This window comes from Pseudophryne corroboree, chromosome 12 (assembly GCF_028390025.1).
Source record: "Pseudophryne corroboree isolate aPseCor3 chromosome 12, aPseCor3.hap2, whole genome shotgun sequence".
NCBI classification, from domain to species: Eukaryota; Metazoa; Chordata; class Amphibia; order Anura; family Myobatrachidae; genus Pseudophryne; species Pseudophryne corroboree.
This window is the reverse complement of record NC_086455.1, coordinates 105,302,177-105,323,918: the sequence shown is the minus strand read 5'-3', so window position 1 is coordinate 105,323,918 and position 21,742 is coordinate 105,302,177. Positions and strand designations below refer to the sequence as shown.

Below are 21,742 nucleotides of genomic sequence, written 5' to 3'. Positions count from 1 at the left end.
CCAGGCTGACAGATGCACATCCGACCACGCAGACACAGCGGAGGCCGCGGCTGACGTAATCGCCACTCTGAATGCAGAAGCTCAGGGACGGCGGCGGAGGCCGCGGGAGACGCCATGCCAGATGTATAAGGCGTTACTGTGACTGCGTCCAGAGAGACAGGAGAGGATGCGGGAATGTGCACATCAGGATAACAGATGGGATCCGGTCCTGGAGCGCTGAGCCAGCCTTAGGAGGCATCTGATAGGTAAGAAATGGCGTCCAGATACCCGGATCGTGACACCATCTTCACAAAGCTGGACTTGAGAGGTGCATACAATCTCATCCGGATCCGTGAGGGTGACGAGTGGAAGACCGCCTTTAACACCCGTGACGGACATTATGAGTACCTCGTCATGCCCTTCGGATTGAGCAATGCTCCAGCTGTCTTCCAGCATTTTGTCAATGAGATCTTCAGAGACATTTTATATCGTCATGTCGTGGTCTATCTAGATGATATCCTCATTTTCGCCAACGATTTGGAGGAACATCGTTTTTGGGTAAAGGAGGTTCTGTCCCGTCTCCGTGTCAATCATCTCTATTGCAAGTTAGAGAAATGCGTCTTTGAAGTCAAGTCCATTCCGTTTCTAGGGTACATTGTGTCCGGTTCCGGACTAGAGATGGATCCTGAGAAACTACAAGCAATCCGGAATTGGCCGGTACCCTTAACCCTCAAAGGGGTCCAGAGGTTCTTAGGGTTCGCCAATTATTACAGAAAGTTTATACGAGACTTTTCCACCATTGTGGCGCCTATTACTGCTTTAACTAAGAAGGGTGCTAACCCGTCCAAGTGGTCTGAGGAAGCTATGCAAGCCTTTCATCTGTTAAAACAAAGGTTCATCTCTGCACCAGTTCTGAAACAGCCCGACATCGACTCTCCTTTCATCTTAGAGGTGGATGCCTCCTCCGTTGGAGTAGGAGCGGTGTTATCTCAGAGGGCTAAAGATGGCCATGTACATCCTTGCAGTTTCTTCTCCCGGAAGTTCTCCCCAGCAGAGCGCAACTATGCCATTGGCGACCAGGAGTTGCTAGCCATCAAGCTCGCTCTGGAGGAGTGGAGATATCTGTTGGAGGGAGCTTCTCATTCAATCACCATACTTACAGACCACAAGAACCTTTTATACCTGAAGGGCGCACAATGTCTCAACCCTCGTCAGGCCAGATGGGCACTTTTCTTTTCCAGGTTCGACTTTAAACTCCAGTTCTGTCCGGGCTCTCAGAATCGCAAGGCCGATGCCCTTTCCCGCTCATGGGAGCAAGGAAATGAGTCAGAGTCTTCAGACAAGCATCCTATTATAAATCCGTTGGCATTCTCCACGGTAGGGATGGACTCTACGCCCCCATCAGGGAAAAGTTTTGTGAAGCCGATGCTAAGGAAGAAGCTCATGCATTGGGCTCATGCTTCCCGTTTTGCCGGACATACAGGTATCCAAAAAACCCTGGAGTTTATCTCTAGGTCCTATTGGTGGCCAACTCTGAAAAAGGACGTCTTGGAGTTTATTGCATCTTGCCCAAAGTGTGCCCAACATAAGGTATCCCGCCAGTCGCCTGCGGGGCAACTGGTTCCACTATCCGTTCCCCGTCGACCATGGACCCATTTGTCGATGGATTTCATTACAGACTTACCCATGTGCAACAAGTTCAATACCATCTGGGTGGTAGTTGACCGGTTCACCAAGATGGCACACTTCATTCCTCTCACCGGTCTTCCGTCAGCTTCCAAGTTGGCTCAAGTATTCATACAAGAGATCTTCCGACTCCACGGTCTTCCTGAAGAAATTATCTCTGATCGAGGAGTTCAATTCACAGCCAAATTCTGGCGAAGTTTATGTCAAGTCCTCCAAGTCAAGCTAAAGTTTTCCACGGCTTACCATCCTCAGACCAATGGTCAAACTGAGAGGGTGAATCAGGACTTGGAGGCCTTCCTCCGCATCTATGTGTCCTCCTCTCAAGATGACTGGGTTCAATTACTTCCCTGGGCCGAGTTCTGTCATAACAACCAGTATCATTCCTCATCTTCTTCTACACCATTCTTCACTAACTTTGGATTCCACCCTAAAGTCCCTGAGTTCCAACCGCTTCCAGCAACTTCTGTTCCAGCAGTGGATATCACCTTGCATCAGTTTGCCAATATCTGGAAGAGCGTACGATCAGCTCTGCTCAAGGCATCATTCAGGTACAAGAAGTTTGCGGATAAGAAGCGTCGAGCAGTTCCTGCTCTCAAGGTGGGTGATCGGGTATGGTTATCCACGAAGAATTTGAGGTTAAGAGTTCCCAGTATGAAGTTTGCACCTCGCTACATTGGTCCTGTTAAAATTTAACAAGTCATCAATCCTGTTGCTTACAGACTCCAGTTGCCTCCCTTCTTAAAGATACCCAGGACATTCCATGTTTCCCTGTTGAAACCGCTGATCTTAAATCGGTTTCATTCCTCACTTCCTCCAACTCCGAAAGTCCAAACTCAACGAGGCGTTGAGTATGAAGTGGCCAAGATCCTGGACTCTCGTCACCGTTACGGTCAACTACAGTATCTTATTGACTGGAAGGGTTACGGCCCTGAGAAACGTTCATGGACCAATGCTTCTGATGTCCATGCTCCTGCCTTGGTCCGGAGATTCCATTCCAAGTTTCCTCAAAAGCCAAAGAAGTGTCCTGGGGCCACTCCTAAAGGGGGGGGGTGCTGTCACGATCCGGGTATCTGGACGCCATTTCTTACCCATCAGATGCCTCCTAAGGCTGGCTCAGCGCTCCAGGACCGGATCCCATCTGTTATCCTAATGTTCACATTCCTGCATCCTCTCCTGTCTCTCTGAGACGCTGTCACAGTAACGCCATATTACATCTGGCATGGCGTCTCCCGCGGCCTCCGCCGCCGTCCCTGAGCTTCTGCATGCAGAGTGTCAGAGTGGCGATTACGTCAGCCGCGGCCTCCGCTGTGTCCGCGTGGTTGGATGTGCACTTGTCAGCCTGGCGTCTCCTGTCTCCTGTGGCCGGCGCCGCCATTACTGTTTTCATTACCACATGGATTACAAACCAAACTTCCCTCCAAGTGTCTGCATGGGCACAGCCATCTTGGATTCTGTCACCTGATCATTTCCTCCAATCTGTTATCAGTATTGTTAATCTGCATAATTGCCTAGCCAATCCCTTCCTTGCTGCAGGTATAAATACACTGTGCCTGAGCAAGGAAGGCGTCAGTGCTTCGGTTGTCTAACCTAGTTCCAGTTTGTCTCTCTCCTGTGATTGTCTTCCAGGTTCCAGCTCCTGTCTCAAGACTTCCACTATAGAGACCCGCACCAGCATTTCCACCTGCGGTGTAGCCTGACTTCCTGATCCATTTGGATTCATCTGTTTCCAGCTAAAGATCTACCTGCTTTCAGCATCCAGCTTCCAGCAGAGGTCAGCTCTTCTTAAAGTGCCGGTACCCTTTTCTGCAGATCATCATTTATCACCGGCATTATAATTTCACCGCTCTCAAACTCCAAACTTCAGCTCATATTTCATCGCTCTCAAGTTCATTTATTATTTAACTGGTTCCAGCCAGTTTCCACTCCGTGCCAACAACAGTCTGGTTCCAGCCAGTATCCACAGCAGCCGTTTTATCTACAGCAGCCCAGCTTTTCCTGGAACACCAGCTGGTACAATCCTGGGCTATCTCTATTGCTACAGTCGGGCCTGGTAAGGACTTTCCATCTAGAAGATTATAAGAACTATCTCACACTACCAGAGCCCTGTTACTCTTGCCACCCTGTAGTACCCAGGAACTGTATGTATCCTCTGCTGACTTTTATGTTTTCTTTTACTGCTGCTGTGTTGCGGAGTTGTCATAATAAACATCATTGACTTTTATCTAAGTTGTCGTGGTCATGCCTTCGGGCAGTTATTCTTCATGTTACTTACATGTCCAGGGGTCTGATACAACCTCCCAGGTTTCGGTACATCTCAGCCCCTACAACTGAGGCTGCCTCCCGTCAGCTTAGGCCCTCAGTTGTGACAGGCAGCTCTCACTGCGTGCAGCACAGCGCAGTCCATGGGGGAGATTCAAATGTTTGAAAAGTCGGTTGGGTGTCTGTTTTTTCCTATCTATTAGAAAGGAAAAAACAGACTCCCAACTGACTTTTCAAACATTTGAATCTCCCCCCATGTGTCCATCTGCTCCACTCCTCTCCGCGCGGGCGTGACACGGGAATAAGACCAGATGTCGCTCCGTGACGTCATCGCGTCTTATTGCAAGCCTGCCAAAAAAGGGGGGATGCGGGCCATGTCCCTGTAGTGCGCCCGCCCACCCGAGCCTTATCTATTGTTATGGGAGGGCCGGGCTGCGCACACTGCTTCAGAGTGGGACAGCAAACTACATCACCAGGCAGCTGCAGAGCCTGTTAGCTGTGCAGACCAGGCAAGATGGGCCGGCAGAGGAGGAATGCATTCCGCCTCCATATACAAGTACCGGGCCACTTTAACCTCTGCAACAAGTTCACCATGTCAGCATTGATCATGTCAACATTGAAACTGTGTTCAATAAACCAAGTTGGACCTGCATTTTGGTGGAAAAGGGGTATAACACACTCACAGACATTACATTTATTGAACAGCAGAGGGGATATCACAGAAGTCTAAAGTTTCTGGTACAACTGACCTCAGCCGGTTTTATTAAGCAGATAAATATGACAATACAACAAAATAAACACCTTGCCAGTCCAGCACTAAACATAAATCGCTTCGGTCAACTGCAAAACATTGGTAGTCTCAACAAGTATAGTTTACTAAGCGCCTTGAGTCCTGTTTGGAAAAAGAGCGCTATATAACTACAATTATTAATTATTAATAATTATTACTTGCATACCCTCCACCATTCCATTAGGTACAAAATGTTCTGTTCCTGGATTTCCTTGCCAGTGGTAGTTGCAGAGGTGAGGCTGCAGCACAGTCCAAAATTCAAATAGGGGAGCCACACCAACTGCCAATAAGTCCCGGCAGGCAATGTTTGGCAGTTTGGGTGGCAGTTGATGTGGCTCCCCTATCTGAATTTTGTTCTTTGCTGCAGCCCCACCTCTGGAGCTGCCATTGGAAAGGAAGTCCAAGAACAGTGCATTTTGTACCTAATGGTATGGGTCATGTTGGAGGGTATGCACTTGTACCAGATAGCAAGTTTTCTATCACAGTGCAGTGATAGAAAGGCAATGCCTTCCCCCAGGCAGCAGTCACAGGTGCATGTGCTAATGAACCTAGTGTAGAGGCCCTAAAGACCTGAAATGGGCCTAATGGATGGAACCCATTCTCACTCTCCATCCATAACCACAGGAACCCATAGTCAGCTATTACCAAAGCCAACAAGCTCTTAGCAAGCCTTTGAAAAAACATCAAACATTTTCCTGGGGTTTTTAAAACATGTCCGTCAGAAACCTGGCAGAAATATACCAGTCCTCAAACACAATCCTGATGTTCTTGATACATATCCACAGCCCTGGGCCACCCAGAAGTGCTTTTCTAAAATCTTTTATTGTACGTACATACTGTATATATATTTGCCATAATATCCCTTTAATCCAGAACATTTGAGAATTACACAGGTTCTGTGGCTGGCTAAATTCACACCTGCATTTCACCTGGTTTTAACCAGGCACAGAACCTGTATAAATCATAGGTGTCCCAGACTAAAGGCATATTAAGGTACAGTATGCAGTTCATATAGTAAAGAAAAAAAACCTTAGCAAACAATCAAGCAATAATGAGCATGGTGAGAATAGTGGGCTGCGGTGACGGGCTTGCCATTTGGCAGTTCTCGACCAAATGGACCGATCCACCCAGTGCCACCGAGGGGGCCCAGATGGCAGTGGTGTGCAATTTGTGCCAAGCCACCAGCTGCACCAGCAGACAGCCATATGAGCGGCAGCACCACCATCATTTAAAATCTGACACTGACCACAAGCCAATCGAGCTTGCGGACCAGCAGCCAAATAGGAGCGTCTGCAGCGGTGGCATTACTGTGTGGCATAATGTTATAAGGGGCACTACTATTGTGTGTCATAATGTGTTATAGGGGGCACTACTACTGCATGGCATAATATGTAAAGGGCATTACTGTGTGACATAATGTGCAAGGGGCATTACTGCATGGCATAATGTGTACGGAGCATTACTGTGTGTGGCATAATGTGTTATAAGAGGCAGGGTCGGACTGGGCCAGAGGGGTAAAGGGGATAACCCCGGTGGGCCCCTCTGCCTTGCGGCCCACCCCCTCCTCTAGGGATCAGGTTCCAGACTGTGCATTTGAATTATACATTATACAAATGTTACCTTATGCTGCTGAGGACTATGGTGTATTCTCTAAAGTGCTTTCCTGTTATCAATCTGTTACATTATCATGCATGCACTACCAGTATTTACTGTATATATTTATCAAGGGGCCCAGACATGCACTATCTAATGGTTAGCCAACTCTGTGGCAGCTGGCCACATCCCCTCTGGAGGCTGGCCACACCCCTAAGCATTGGCCTTTATCACTGCATTACCCCGATGGGTCCTTCATGCCCCAGTCCGACACTGATAAGAGGCATAACTGTGTGGCATAATGTGTTATAAGGGGCATTCCCGTGTGGCATTATGTGTTATAAGGGACATTCCTGTGTGGCATTATGTGTTATAAGGGACATTCCTGTGTGGCATTATGTGTTGTGAACTTTGAAAAGAAAAAAGAAGACTCTTTTTGGGAAGCACTCATATACAGATAATATTGTACGACTCAATGTCAAAAAATAGCTAGCTAAAATACAAAATTTTTATTAATTCTCATTAAAAATGATTATTGGGGAGTTCAAAATGGCGCCAGTATATGTTTAAATAGTGACTTTGCGAAAATATGGGGAATGATGTACAGGATACAAGGTACCAATACCTAATTCTGGCCGAGATGGGTATATCCAGCTGTGGATCAGTCTGTGATTATAGGTTGCTCATTTGTTGGAAAAATGACCGTCATTTGTAAACTGCTATATATCCCAATTGGGAATTTTGATCCTAGCAGATGATTGAATCATAGGTCATAACCGAGACATAAGATAGTGCTCTATTAATAGTGACAGGTGGGCGGCAAATATTTGCAGTACCAGGGTGTTCCTTAGTAGTCTCCTATCCAAGTACTTAACCCGGCCCTCCACTGCTTGGCTTCCAAGATCAGATGAGATTGGGCATCTCCAGCGGGGTATGACCGCAGACCTTATGCTCACCCTTGTCACGCTGTGTCCAAAATTGGGCACAGATAAGAGCCAATTATTAATGTCGTATGAGCCACAAGTTTGAGAGAAACACAGCTGGTTTGATGTGAAAAGAAGGGGGGGATTTCTTATCACAGATGATAAGGTATACTCAAGGTTTAAATACCCATCTAAATAGTCAGGGCTTAAGTCGTCGCAGTATACATAGGGAAAAGACCTCTATGTTGCATAATTATCACATGCATATAAATCTGACATTGAATAAATGATATTATTATAATCATGCAAAAGAAGGGAACCTCCAAATTTGGTCTCCAAAGCCACAGATTGCATGCGTAGTTACACTATAAATTCTGAAAATCACCTGAGCAATGAAAAATACAATTCTCAAAAACCAACAGCGAGTTAATATCAACTGAGTTGACACAGTATGTATTCATATGCAGTGTAAAGGAAAAGAAAGAAGGAGTTTTGTTTTTGTTTTTAAATGGGGTCCAAGGTTTAACAGATGTATCCACATCTGCTTTTTTGATAAGGATATGGACCCCAATGCAGTTTGGTACTTATTCCTTTACTGTTGATAATTAGTGTCACTCAATTTTGTATAGCAGTCTGTGTAACATATAGGTAGGATTTTGATAAATACCTGTCCATGCGCTGATGCATAAATAATAAATATCCAAACCTGATATACAATTTTTTGGTTTAGATCCAGACATCAGGATCTCCCTCTCCATACAAGTAGGATCTAAACCGAAAAATTGTATATCAGGTTTGGATATTTATTATTTATGCATCAGCGCAAAAAAGCAGATGTGGATACATCTGTTAAACCTTGGACCCCATTTAAAAACAAAAACAAAACTCCTTCTTTCTTTTCCTTTACACTGCATATGAATACATACTGTGTCAACTCAGTTGATATTAACTCGCTGTTGGTTTTTGAGAATTGTATTTTTCATTGCTCAGGTGATTTTCAGAATTTATAGTGTAACTACGCATGCAATCTGTGGCTTTGGAGACCAAATTTGGAGGTTCCCTTCTTTTGCATGATTATAATAATATCATTTATTCAATGTCAGATTTATATGCATGTGATAATTATGCAACATAGAGGTCTTTTCCCTATGTATACTGCGACGACTTAAGCCCTGACTATTTAGATGGGTATTTAAACCTTGAGTATACCTTATCATCTGTGATAAGAAATCCCCCCCTTCTTTTCACATCAAACCAGCTGTGTTTCTCTCAAACTTGTGGCTCATACGACATTAATAATTGGCTCTTATCTGTGCCCAATTTTGGACACAGCGTGACAAGGGTGAGCATAAGGTCTGCGGTCATACCCCGCTGGAGATGCCCAATCTCATCTGATCTTGGAAGCCAAGCAGTGGAGGGCCGGGTTAAGTACTTGGATAGGAGACTACTAAGGAACACCCTGGTACTGCAAATATTTGCCGCCCACCTGTCACTATTAATAGAGCACTATCTTATGTCTCGGTTATGACCTATGATTCAATCATCTGCTAGGATCAAAATTCCCAATTGGGATATATAGCAGTTTACAAATGACGGTCATTTTTCCAACAAATGAGCAACCTATAATCACAGACTGATCCACAGCTGGATATACCCATCTCGGCCAGAATTAGGTATTGGTACCTTGTATCCTGTACATCATTCCCCATATTTTCGCAAAGTCACTATTTAAACATATACTGGCGCCATTTTGAACTCCCCAATAATCATTTTTAATGAGAATGAATAAAAATTTTGTATTTTAGCTAGCTATTTTTTGACATTGAGTCGTACAATATTATCTGTATATGAGTGCTTCCCAAAAAGAGTCTTCTTTTTTCTTTTCAAAGTTCACACCATGTTTAACTGACTCGGGGGAGCACCACTGATGGGTAGTCTTTTGATACAAAAAGGAATGTGTTACCGTACGTATCTGCTCCCCGAAATAAGGATTTGAACCCTAAATTTTATTATCAGTATTTACAGATAACTATCATTATACATATACACCATAAGACCAGTGCGGTTTCCAATCTTTGTCTCTCAAATAACTGGCATTATGTGTTATAAGGGACATTACTGTGTGTGGCATAATGTATAGGGGGCACTACTGTTGCGTGTGTTATAAGGGGCACTACTACTGTATGGCATAATGTATATACGGGACATTACTCTGTAGCATAATGTGATTGGGCTCTACTGTGTGGCTTGATGTGAATAAGGGACACTACTGTGTGGTGTAATGTGACCAAGGCTGAGTCTACACTTGATGATGCGCATAAGATGCAACATCATCAAGTGAAAAGAAAATATATCGGACATACACACTGAACGATATCGTTACCGATATCGTCAGTGACAGCATCCACCCACACCCAGGTGCATGCAGTATAATATCTTTAGATTTCAATACTGGAACTAAAGATTTTGGACTCCGTTAACGACCCGCGGGAGCACGCATCGTTAACGATATAGGGGGTAATACAGACCTGATCGCTCACTAGTGTTTTTTGCAGCGATGCGATCAGGTCAGAACTGCGCATGCATGCGCAGGCGCATCGCACAGGTACAAAGCGGATCGCCGCTCAGCGATGGGTTTGTGCGAAGAATCCATTCGCACGGGCAATCGCAAGGAGATTGACAGGAAGAAGGCGTTTGTGGGTGGCAACTGACCGTTTTCAGGGAGTGTTCATGCGTTTGCAGGGAGGGTTCCTGACGTCAATTCCGGTCCCGGACAGGCTTAAGTGTTCGCAGCGGCTGAGTAAGTCCTGGACTGTGCAGAGACGGCACAAGATTTGTTTGTACAGCTCTGCTACAAATGCGTTCGCACACTTGCAAAGCTAAAATACACTCCCCTATCGGCGGCAACTATCTGTTCGTAGCGCTGCAAAAAAAAAACCTAGCGAGTGATCAGGTCTAAATTAGACCCACAGTGTATACACACTGGACTATGTGAACGGTGCATCGTCCGATCCACTGGTTCGGACAATATATTGTGTGCATCTCATCAAATGTGTACCCAGCCTAAGGGGCACTACCCATGAGACCAACCTTTCTTTCAGACGTGCCTACGGTGCTTGCCCTCCTTGCTTCAAATCAAAGGGGGACATTAATGCTCTTTAAGTACATAGGGTACATGTGTAGTTACGGTTCTGATTTGGTGTGTACAGATGTGTCCTCCTCTGTATTCAGCACCCCTACCTTAAAAATTCCTACGCTGAACATCTAATCCTCTACAACTGCTAAGTTAGGTCTTGATCCATTAGTATAATGCCTTCATTTTTTCTTTGTGTGTGACCTACACCAAATGAGGTGCAAGCTTTACCTAACAAAACCAATCAAATGGCACAAATTTGAATCCCCTGCAGTATGAGCTCTGTTGTATGTATTTTAATACAGAGAATGATGTACACATGTATGTTGTTCGAATATTAATTAGATTTTAAGAGCATATACTAAGAAGAAGGAGGAGTTAGGAATAGTAAGGGGAGGAGTCTATGCCAGGAGCCAGACACTGACGCCGAGGTGGGCCTGTATACTTTAAATGCCAGGGCCTATTTTTAGTCCCAGTCCTGCCCTGGAGGGCTGATAGCTAGACACATGTCAAGATTTTATTTTGTGACCCTCATTCATAGGCTATATAGCCCCATGCTGAAAGTGCTCAAACTAGATCACACTGTGTCTGGGAAGCCCAATTCAGTGATCAGGCAAACATATCTAATGTTGGAGGTGTTTATGGGTTGTTGTTGTTGTTGTTTTTTTTTTTTTTTGGGGGGGGGGGCGCAACACTGCCTGTTTTAGTTTGTGCGGACATGACATCGTAGTAGGAAGCTCCGGTATGTCCTAGTCTGATAATACGGTATACTGTGAAAACCATAACATAGAAAATAAGCAATCTGATAATGAATTAAGCAAACTTACTGTTAAAATAGAAACTCCCTTAACACTGATACAATGTCAACAAATAACTCTGTTTAACATAAACTTGTGATCTGCTCCTTATTTATAAAGTGATAACCGCTCTGTGTGTTGAGTGAGTGTACTTTAAGTGCTTTTAAAATTTCACTACACTAATAGCAATAAATGTGCAGTATGGTTGGCATAGTGGTTAGCATTATTACCTCACAGTTACCCAGATCTCTTCATTCGTAAGTATAGATGTGATAGAAATGCCTAAAAATCCGCACTGCCAATACTTCCGTGCACTCTGTTCCAGAGAATGCGCAAAATACTCTCCGCATACAGAAGTACATACTATTCTGCGTCAGGCCCAATCTACCCCACAGTGTCTGATCATTTACCTCCCCATTCATTTGCCTAAGGAGAAACTGCTTTCTGTATTACAGTATTATTATTATTATTATTATTATTATTATTATTTTTTTTTTTTTTTTTTAATTAAAGTAACTGTTGGTGTTAGTGTGCATGTGTCCTCATGAGAGACAGTAGGTATTGCCTTGGGGGGTCATTCAGATCTGATTATTGCTGTGCAGATCTGAATGACCCTCCCAGATCTGATTGCTGATCTGACCCCCCGGCGCGTCGCACGGCTGCAACGGGCGTCGGCGCCCTGTGATGGGATGGTGCGAAGGATCCATTCGCACGGGTGTTCGCAAGGAGATTGACAGGAAGAGGCTGTATTTGGGTGGCAACTGACCGTTTTGAAGGAGTGTCCGGAAAAACGCAGGCGGACTTAGGCATTTTCAGGGAGGGTGTCTGACGTCAGCTCCGGCCCCGATCATCAGGATTCTATCGCACAGGAAGAGTAAGACAGGAAGAGTTAGTCCTGGGCTGCGCAGCGACTGCACAGAATCAGTTTGTGCAGCTCTGCTACACATGCGATCGCACACTTGCATGGTGAAAATACACTCCCCCTGTAGGCGGCGACTATCTGATCGCAGGACTGCAAAAATCGCTGCCCAGCGATCAGATCTGATTGACCCCCTAGTTTTGTTTATTCATGTTATTTGGAACTTTTTGTACACCAGCACATTACGTACAAGATCCCATCTTTATACATCAGTTTAAAAATAAATAGTTTTATGGTGTTCTATGATATTCTGCAGTGCTTCTTCATGATGGATTTGAAAATCTGAAAGCCTTTCTCCACCGTGGTGTTCTTTACACTGACCTTGGTCTATGGTCGGAGGCTGCATTTGACTTTGAACAAGTCCTTTCCTGGGATAGGTATGTTAAAACTTAATTGTAATATTTACATAACAGTATGCAAAAAAGTATTCACAAATCTTGATATTGATATTATAGGTAACTTACAAAAGAGCATAACATGTAAAGGGAAAAGGAGGAAAAAGACCCAAAAGGAGGGGTACTCATTTGTCCTGTTGAACAGAGATAAATAAAATCTATATAAGTGCGAAAGCTTCCCCCCTTCCCCCCCACACACACTCACTCACTGAGTGACTGATTATTAATTCTCTTACTACCCGATACGTTAGGAAGCTGAAATTGAACATAGGTGTTCTTCAGGTGGGAAATATGAAAACTATGTAATTAGAATTTTAATAAACCGCCCCTAAGGGGATGAAAACGGGGTTTACATAATGACATCATTACCGATACATGGCTTGTGTTGCGTGAATAATAATACCCAAACGGACAACCAGATCAAAATTTTGATTACACCTTCAGTGTATAGTATTTGATAAACTACAAAAATGCGAAAACCCTCACTTACTCACTGATTGACTCATCACCCGATGTAATTTAACATAGGTATTCTGCAGGTGGGAAATTGGAAAACAATGTAATTAGAAGTTTAAAAAACCTACCCTAAGGGGATGAAAAGGATGTTGACATAATTATATCATTACTAATGTGTGGCTTGCGTTGCAAACGGACAATCGGATCAAAATTTGGATTGCACCTCCAGTGTGTACAGTTTCATAAACTACAAAAACGCGAAACTGACTCACTCATCACTAATTCTCTTCCCAATATGTTAGGAAGATGAAATTTAACATAGGTATTGTCAGGTCTGAGATATTTGTGTTCCCGACTGTGACTTTGGTGGGCCAGTGGTGGAATCTGGGAGCTAGGAAGACAGACCGGACTGGGACCGAAATGTTAATACTGGAACTGGGTTGAAATTGGACTGGAGTACTGACCGGGCTGGATCTGGGATGATGACACTGGAACCAGACTAGGATTGGACTGGAGTGCTGACTGGGCTGGAACCAGGATGATGACACTGCAACCGGACTAGGGCTGGACTGGAGTGCTGACCAGGCTGGAATTGGGATGATGGCACTGCAACTGGACTAGAACTGGACTGGAGTGCTGACCCGGCTGGAACTGGGATGACGGCACTGCTACTGGACTAGGGCCAGACTTGAGTGACTAGAGTGCTGGTGATACAGACTGGAACTTCTACTAGCTGCAGGAGTTAGGAGTCTGAAGCCCAGGAACGTAGCTCTAGGAAGCGACGTTGTTCAAGGCACCTGTATTCTGCCTGTGCAATCCTTATCTTTCCCCTGACGAGTGGTGATAGGAGGAACAGATCAGATGATCACTGCTAGGCTAGAGATTGGTAAAGGAGAGAACAGCAGTGGATTGGTGTGCAGAGTCATGTATAGTAACAGCTGCAGAGCCTGTGGTTGGAGAATCTATGGTAAGCTGAATGCAAATGTTTTGGAGGGAGCTCTGATGTGGAGGAAGTAGGCCCGAATGAAGTGGAGGGAGAGCAGGGCACTGTGGGGAGCTGGAACTGGAATTGATGTGCAGGGACAGCATGGAAGCACACATGACCTCTGCAGCAAAGTACACCAGCGTGCAGGTAAGCATCGCCGTGTCTGGCGGCAATCCCTGACAGTTATTCTACAGGTGAGAGATGGGAAAACAACGTAATTAGAATATTAATAAACCTCCCCTAAGGGGATGAAGAGGAGTTGACATAATGGCATCATTACCCATGTGTGGCTGAAGTTGCGTGAACGCTAACGCCCAAATGGACAGTCAGATAAAAATTTGGATTGTTCTTCCAGTGTGTAGAATTTGGTCCTGTCACTTTTACCGTATCTGCTACGGGTGCTCCTCGGGTAACGCCAAGAACCATGGTAATTCACAATGAACCACAGATGAGAGAGTACACTGAGGTAGGGCAATATTGAAAGGTTATTTAGAAGTTTCTGCTGTAAGGGTGATTATAACAAGTAAAGTGTTACCTTTCGAATCATTTCAAATGAAAACACGAATGTTCACCCGAACACCTAAAAAGATTTCTGGGGATCAAACATGTCAAAACAACATGGAGGGATAAGAACATAGGTCTTAAGGTCTTAATATTCACACTTAAGACCTTAAGCCCCAACGGGCTGAATCAAGATTTTTAATTAAAATGGTTCTTGTAAATAAAATAAAAGACTCACATCTTCTATCCTTCATTTTCCACCTCCTTTATTATAAAAGAACATTTCTTCATTGTCTTTATTATTTTACTTGCTTCTGTGTTTATCACCAACTTCTTTACACTGGGAGATTTATTTTTGTTGCTTTGTTTCAGTTATTTTTGCACATAGAGCTGCTCAGTAAATATAACTGCATCCAATGTCCAGGTCTGTACCGAACTGTATAACTTACATAAATGTTGTCTGTTACATTTTTTTGCTGCTTTCCTTCAGAAGTGTGACTGTGGCGCACGTGAATCTGGGTCTAATCTGTCTCCTGCACCTACAACAGTATCCTCAAGCAATTCATCACTTCTCTGCAGCAATAAAAGTTGACCCTGTCTGTATACGAGCATATCTCTGCAGGGCTCAGACTTACAGACAGGTACCTTTTCTTGTAATAATAATATGAAAATATGAACAGACATTTCAGGGGCAAAAGGGAGATTTCTAGAGGGGCATCTCCAAATGTTTGATTTTAGCGATCCAGTCCTTGGTCAGCACTTAACAAGCCTCATAGAAAGTGCAACATGTGTTAAGGGGCCTACACTGGGCGATATATTTGAAAGATATGAACGATGTCGTTCATATGTGAACGGTAAATCGTTCATATCTTTCAGTGTGGATGGTAACATAGTAACATAGTAATTGAGGTTGAATAGAGGCAAATTGCCCATTGTGTTCAACCCGTTTTCTCTAACGTCCTAGAGGATGCTGGGGACTCCGTAAGGACCATGGGGATAGACGGGCTCCGCAGGAGACATAGGCACTTTAAGAAAGAATTTTGTTCCTGGTGTGCACTGGCTCCTCTCTCTATGCCCCTCCTCCAGACCTCAGTTTGATACTGTGCCCAGAGGAGCTGGGTGCTTTTCAGTGAGCTCTCCTGAGTTTACTGATAGAAAGTATTTTGTTAGGTTTTTTATTTTCAGGGAGCTCTGCTGGCAACAGACTCCCTGCATCGAGAGACTGAGGGGAGAGAAGCAGCCCTGCTCTCTGAAGCTAGGTCCTGCTTCTTAGGCTACTGGACACCATTAGCTCCAGAGGGATTGGTACGCAGGATCTCACCCTCGCCGTCCGTCCCAGAGCCGCGCCGCCATTCCCCTCGCAGAGCCGGAAGATAGAAGCCGGGTGAGTATAAGAAGAAAAGAAGACTTCACAGGCAGCAGAAGACTTCATGATCTTCACTGAGGTAGCGCACAGCACTGCAGCTGTGCGCCATTGCTCCACACACCTCACATACTCCGGTCACTGTAAGGGTTCAGGGCGCAGGGGGGGGCACCCTGGGCAGCATTTGGGACCTCATGTTGGTAATAGTACACATATATACAGCTGGGCACTGTATATATGTATGAGCCCCCGCCAAAATTTCTGTATAAGCGGGACAGAAGCCCGCCGTCGAGGGGGCGGGGCTTCTCCCTCAGCACTCACCAGCGCCATTTTTTCTCCACAGCTCCGCTGAGAGGAAGCTCCCCGGACTCTCCCCTGCTGATACACGATAGAAGAGGGTTGAAAAGAGAGGGGGGGGGGGCACATAATTAGGCGCAAAAACTATACATACAGCAGCTACTGGGTTAATATTAAGTTACTGTGTTATTCCTGGGATATTATAGCGCTGGGGTCTGTGCTGGCATACTCTCTCTCTGTCTCTCCAAAGGGCCTTGTGGGGGAACTGTCTTCAGAAAGGACATTCCCTGTGTGTGTGTGGTGTGTCGGTACGCTTGTGTCGACATGTCTGATGAGGAAGGCTATGTGTGAGAGGAGCGGGAGCAAATGAATGTGGTGTCTCCGCCGACGGCGCCGACACCTGATTGGATGGATATGTGGAAGGTTTTAAATGATAATGTTAATTCCTTGCATAAAAGATTTGACAAGGCTGATGCATTGGGACAGTCAGGGTCTCAACCCGTGCCTGACCCTATGTCGCAGGGACCGTCCGGGTCTCATAAGCGCCCACTATCCCAAATTGTTGACACAGATACCGACATGGATTCTGACTCCAGTGTCGATTACGATGATGCAAAGTTACAGCCAAAATTGGCTAAATCCCTTCGATATATGATTATAGCAATAAAGGATGTTTCTCTATCGTCCTAGTGGATGCTGGGGTTCCTGAAAGGACCATGGGGAATAGCGGCTCCGCAGGAGACAGGGCACAAAAAGTAAAGCTTTTTCAGATCAGGTGGTGTGCACTGGCTCCTCCCCCTATGACCCTCCTCCAGACTCCAGTTAGATTTTTGTGCCCGGCCGAGAAGGGTGCAATCTAGGTGGCTCTCCTAAAGAGCTGCTTAGACAAAGTTTAGCTAGGTTTTTTATTTTACAGTGATTCCTGCTGGCAACAGGATCACTGCAGCGAGGGACTGAGGGGAGAAGGAGTCAACTCACCTGCGTGCAGGATGGATTGGCTTCTTGGCTACTGGACATCAAGCTCCAGAGGGACGATCACAGGTACAGCCTGGATGGTCACCGGAGCCGCGCCGCCGGCCCCCTTGCAGATGCTGAAGTCAGAAGAGGTCCAGAATCGGCGGCTGAAGACTCCTGCAGTCTTCTAAAGGTAGCGCACAGCACTGCAGCTGTGCGCCATTTTCCTCTCAGCACACTTCACACGGCAGTCACTGAGGGTGCAGGGCGCTGGGAGGGGGGCGCCCTGGGAGGCAAATGAATACCTATAAAGGCTAAAAATACCTCACATATAGCCCCTAGAGGCTATATGGAGATATTTAACCCCTGCCTGATTTTTCTAAATAGCGGGAGACGAGCCCGCCAGAAAAGGGGCGGGGCCTATCTCCTCAGCACACGGCACCATTTCCTCTCACAGCTCCGCTGGTCAGGACGGCTCCCAGGTCTCTCCCCTGCACTGCACTACAGAAACAGGGTAAAACAGAGAGGGGGGGGCAAATTTATGGCGATATTTTGATATAACAAAGCAGCTATAAGGGAGCACTTATTATAAGGCTATCCCTGATATATATATAGCGCTTTTGGTGTGTGCTGGCAAACTCTCCCTCTGTCTCCCCAAAGGGCTAGTGGGTCCTGTCTTCGTTAGGAGCATTCCCTGTGTGTCTGCTGTGTGTCGGTACGTGTGTGTCGACATGTATGAGGACGATATTGGTGTGGAGGCGGAGCAATTGCCAAATATGAGGATGTCACCCCCTAGGGAGTCGACACCAGAATGGATGCCTTTATTTATGGAACTACGGGATAGTGTCAACACGCTAAAGCAGTCGTTTGACGACATGAGGCGGCCGGACAATCAATTAGTGCCTGTCCAGGCGACTCAAACACCGTCAGGGGCTGTGAAACGCCCTTTGCCTCAGTCGGTCGACACAGACCCAGACGCAGGCACTGACTCCAGTGGTGACGGTGACGATTCAACCGTATTTTCCAGTAGGGCCACACGTTATATGATTTTGGCAATGAAGGAGGCGTTACATTTAGCTGATACTACAGGTACCACTAAACAGGGTATTATGTGGGGTATGAAAAAACTACCTATAGTTTTTCCTGAATCAGAAGAATTAAATGACGTGTGTAATGAAGCGTGGGTTGCCCCTGATAAAAAGCTGATAATTTCAAAGAAATTATTGGCATTATACCCTTTCCCGCCAGAGGTTAGGGAGCGCTGGGAAACACCTCCTAGGGTGGACAAGGCGCTAACACGCTTATCTAAACAAGTGGCGTTACCCTCTCCTGAGACGGCCGCACTTAAAGATCCATCAGATAGGCGGATGGAAAATATCCCAAAAAGTATATACACACATGCAGGTGTTATACTACGACCAGCTGTAGCGACTGCCTGGATGGGCAGTGCTGGGGTAGTTTGGTCAGAGTCCCTGATTGAAAATATTGATACCCTGGACAGGGACAATATTTTACTGTCGTTAGAACAAATAAAGGATGCATTTCTTTATATGCGTGATGCACAGAGGGATATCTGCACACTGGCATCACGGGTAAGTGCTATGTCCATTTCGGCCAGAAGAGCTTTATGGACGCGACAGTGGACAGGCGATGCGGATTCAAAACGGCATATGGAAGTTTTGCCGTATAAAGGGGAGGAGTTATTTGGAGTCGGTCTATCAGATTTGGTGGCCACGGCTACAGCCGGGAAATCCACCTTTCTACCTCAAGTCACTCCCCAACAGAAAAAGGCACCGACTTTTCAACCGCAGCCCTTTCGTTCCTTTAAAAATAAGAGAGCAAAGGGCTATTCATATCTGCCACGAGGCAGAGGTCGAGGGAAGAGACAGCAACACGCAGCTCCTTCCCAGGAACAGAAGCCCTCCCCGGCTTCTACAAAAGCCTCAGCATGACGCTGGGGCTTCTCAAGCGGACTCGGGGACGGTGGGCGGTCGTCTCAAAAATTACAGCGCGCAGTGGGCTCACTCGCAGGTAGATCCCTGGATCCTGCAGATAATATCTCAAGGGTACAGGTTGGAATTAGAGACAGATCCACCTCGCCGTTTCCTGAAGTCTGCTTTACCAACGTCCCCCTCCGAAAGGGAGACGGTTTTGGAAGCCATTCACAAGCTGTACTCTCAGCAGGTGATAGTCAAGGTACCTCTTCTACAACAAGGGAAGGGGTATTATTCCACTCTTTTTGTGGTACCGAAGCCGGATGGCTCGGTAAGGCCTATTCTAAATCTGAAGTCCTTGAACCTGTACATAAAGAAGTTCAAGTTCAAGATGGAGTCACTCAGAGCAGTGATAGCGAACCTGGAAGAGGGGGACTTTATGGTATCCTTGGACATCAAGGATGCGTATCTCCACGTTCCAATTTACCCCTCACACCAGGGGTACCTCAGGTTCGTTGTACAAAACTGTCACTATCAGTTTCAGACGCTGCCGTTCGGATTGTCCACGGCACCTCGGATCTTTACAAAGGTAATGGCCGAGATGATGATTCTTCTTCGAAGAAAAGGCATATTAATTATCCCATACTTGGACGATCTCCTAATAAGGGCGAGGTCCAGAGAACAGCTAGAGATGGGATTAGCACTGTCTCAAGAAGTGCTAAAACAGCACGGGTGGATTCTGAATATTCCAAAATCCCAGTTAATGCCGACAACTCGTCTGCTGTTCCTAGGGATGATTCTGGACACGGTTCAGAAAAAGGTTTTTCTCCCGGAGGAAAAAGCCAAGGAGTTATCCGACCTTGTCAGGAACCTCCTAAAACCAGGAAAGGTGTCTGTACATCAATGCACAAGAGTCCTGGGAAAAATGGTGGCTTCTTACGAAGCAATTCCATTCGGCAGATTCCACGCAAGAATTTTCCAAAGGGATCTGTTGGACAAATGGTCAGGGTCGCATCTTCAGATGCACCTACGGATAACCCTGTCTCCAAGGACAAGGGTGTCTCTTCTGTGGTGGTTGCAGAGTCCTCATCTATTAGAGGGCCGCAGATTCGGCATACAGGATTGGATCCTGGTGACCACGGACGCCAGCCTGAGAGGCTGGGGAGCAGTCACACAAGGAAGAAACTTCCAGGGAGTATGGACGAGCCTGGAAACGTCTCTTCACATAAACATTCTGGAACTAAGAGCAATATACAATGCTCTAAGCCAGGCAGAACCTCTGCTTCAGGGAAAACCGGTGTTGATCCAGTCGGACAACATCACGGCAGTCGCCCATGTGAACAGACAGGGCGGCACAAGAAGCAGGAGTGCAATGGCAGAAGCTGCAAGGATTCTTCGCTGGGCAGAGAATCATGTGATAGCACTGTCAGCAGTGTTCATCCCGGGAGTGGACAACTGGGAAGCAGACTTCCTCAGCAGACACGATCTTCACCCGGGAGAGTGGGGACTTCATCCAGAAGTCTTCCACATGCTGGTAACCCGTTGGGAAAGACCAATGGTGGACTTGATGGCGTCTCGCCTCAACAAAAAACTGGACAGGTATTGCGCCAGGTCAAGAGATCCGCAGGCAATAGCTGTGGACGCGCTGGTAACGCCTTGGGTGTACCAGTCGGTGTATGTGTTTCCTCCTCTGCCTCTCATACCAAAAGTATTGAGAATTATACGGCAAAGAGGCGTAAGAACGATACTAGTGGTTCCGGATTGGCCAAGAAGGACTTGGTACCCGGAACTTCAAGAGATGATCACGGAAGATCCGTGGCCTCTACCTCTAAGGAGGGACTTGCTTCAGCAGGGTCCCTGTCTGTTTCAAGACTTACCGCGGCTGCGTTTGACGGCATGGCGGTTGAACGCCGGATCCTAAAGGAAAAAGGCATGCCGGAAGAAGTCATTCCTACTTTGATTAAAGCAAGGAAGGAAGTAACCGTGCAACATTATCACCGAATTTGGCGAAAATATGTTGCGTGGTGCGAAGATCGGAGTGCTCCGACGGAGGAATTTCAACTGGGTCGATTCCTACATTTCCTGCAATCAGGATTGTCTATGGGTCTCAAATTGGGATCTATTAAGGTTCAAATTTCGGCCCTGTCGATTTTCTTTCAAAAAGAATTGGCTTCAGTCCCTGAAGTCCAGACCTTTGTTAAGGGAGTGCTGCATATACAGCCTCCTGTGGTGCCTCCAGTGGCACCGTGGGATCTCAATGTGGTTTTGGACTTTCTAAAATCTCATTGGTTTGAACCACTAAATAAGGTGGATTTGAAATATCTCACTTGGAAAGTGACCATGCTTCTAGCCCTGGCTTCTGCCAGGAGAGTATCAGAATTGGCAGCTTTATCTTACAAAAGCCCATATCTGATTTTCCATTCGGACAGGGCAGAACTGCGGACTCGTCCGCATTTTCTCCCTAAGGTGGTGTCAGCATTTCATCTGAACCAGCCTATTGTAGTGCCTGCGGCTACAAGTGACTTGGAGGACTCCAAGTTACTGGACGTTGTCAGAGCATTAAAAATATATATTGCAAGGACAGCTGGAGTCAGAAAATCTGACTCGTTGTTTATATTGTATGCACCCAACAAGATGGGTGCTCCTGCGTCTAAGCAGACGATTGCTCGTTGGATCTGTAGCACAATCCAACTTGCACATTCTGTGGCAGGCCTGCCACAGCCTAAATCTGTAAAGGCCCACTCCACAAGGAAGGTGGGCTCATCTTGGGCGGCTGCC

The 21,742-nt window shown here is 46.0% G+C and overlaps 1 protein-coding gene and 2 pseudogenes across 1 annotated transcript in view; 2 read left to right on the top strand and 1 right to left on the bottom strand.

Annotated features, from left to right (window-relative positions):
• The window catches only part of TTC6 (tetratricopeptide repeat domain 6), a 660,756-nt gene that overhangs the window by 442,942 nt on the left and 196,072 nt on the right, over positions 1-21,742 (top strand). The window contains exons 17-18 of the mRNA XM_063947843.1: positions 12,336-12,456; positions 14,907-15,057. Coding sequence (XP_063803913.1) covers positions 12,336-12,456; positions 14,907-15,057 — 272 coding nt within the window. The remainder of the gene's footprint in view (positions 1-12,335; positions 12,457-14,906; positions 15,058-21,742) is intronic.
• Positions 7,132-7,252, bottom strand: LOC134981701 (5S ribosomal RNA; annotated as a pseudogene).
• Positions 8,584-8,704, top strand: LOC134981700 (5S ribosomal RNA; annotated as a pseudogene).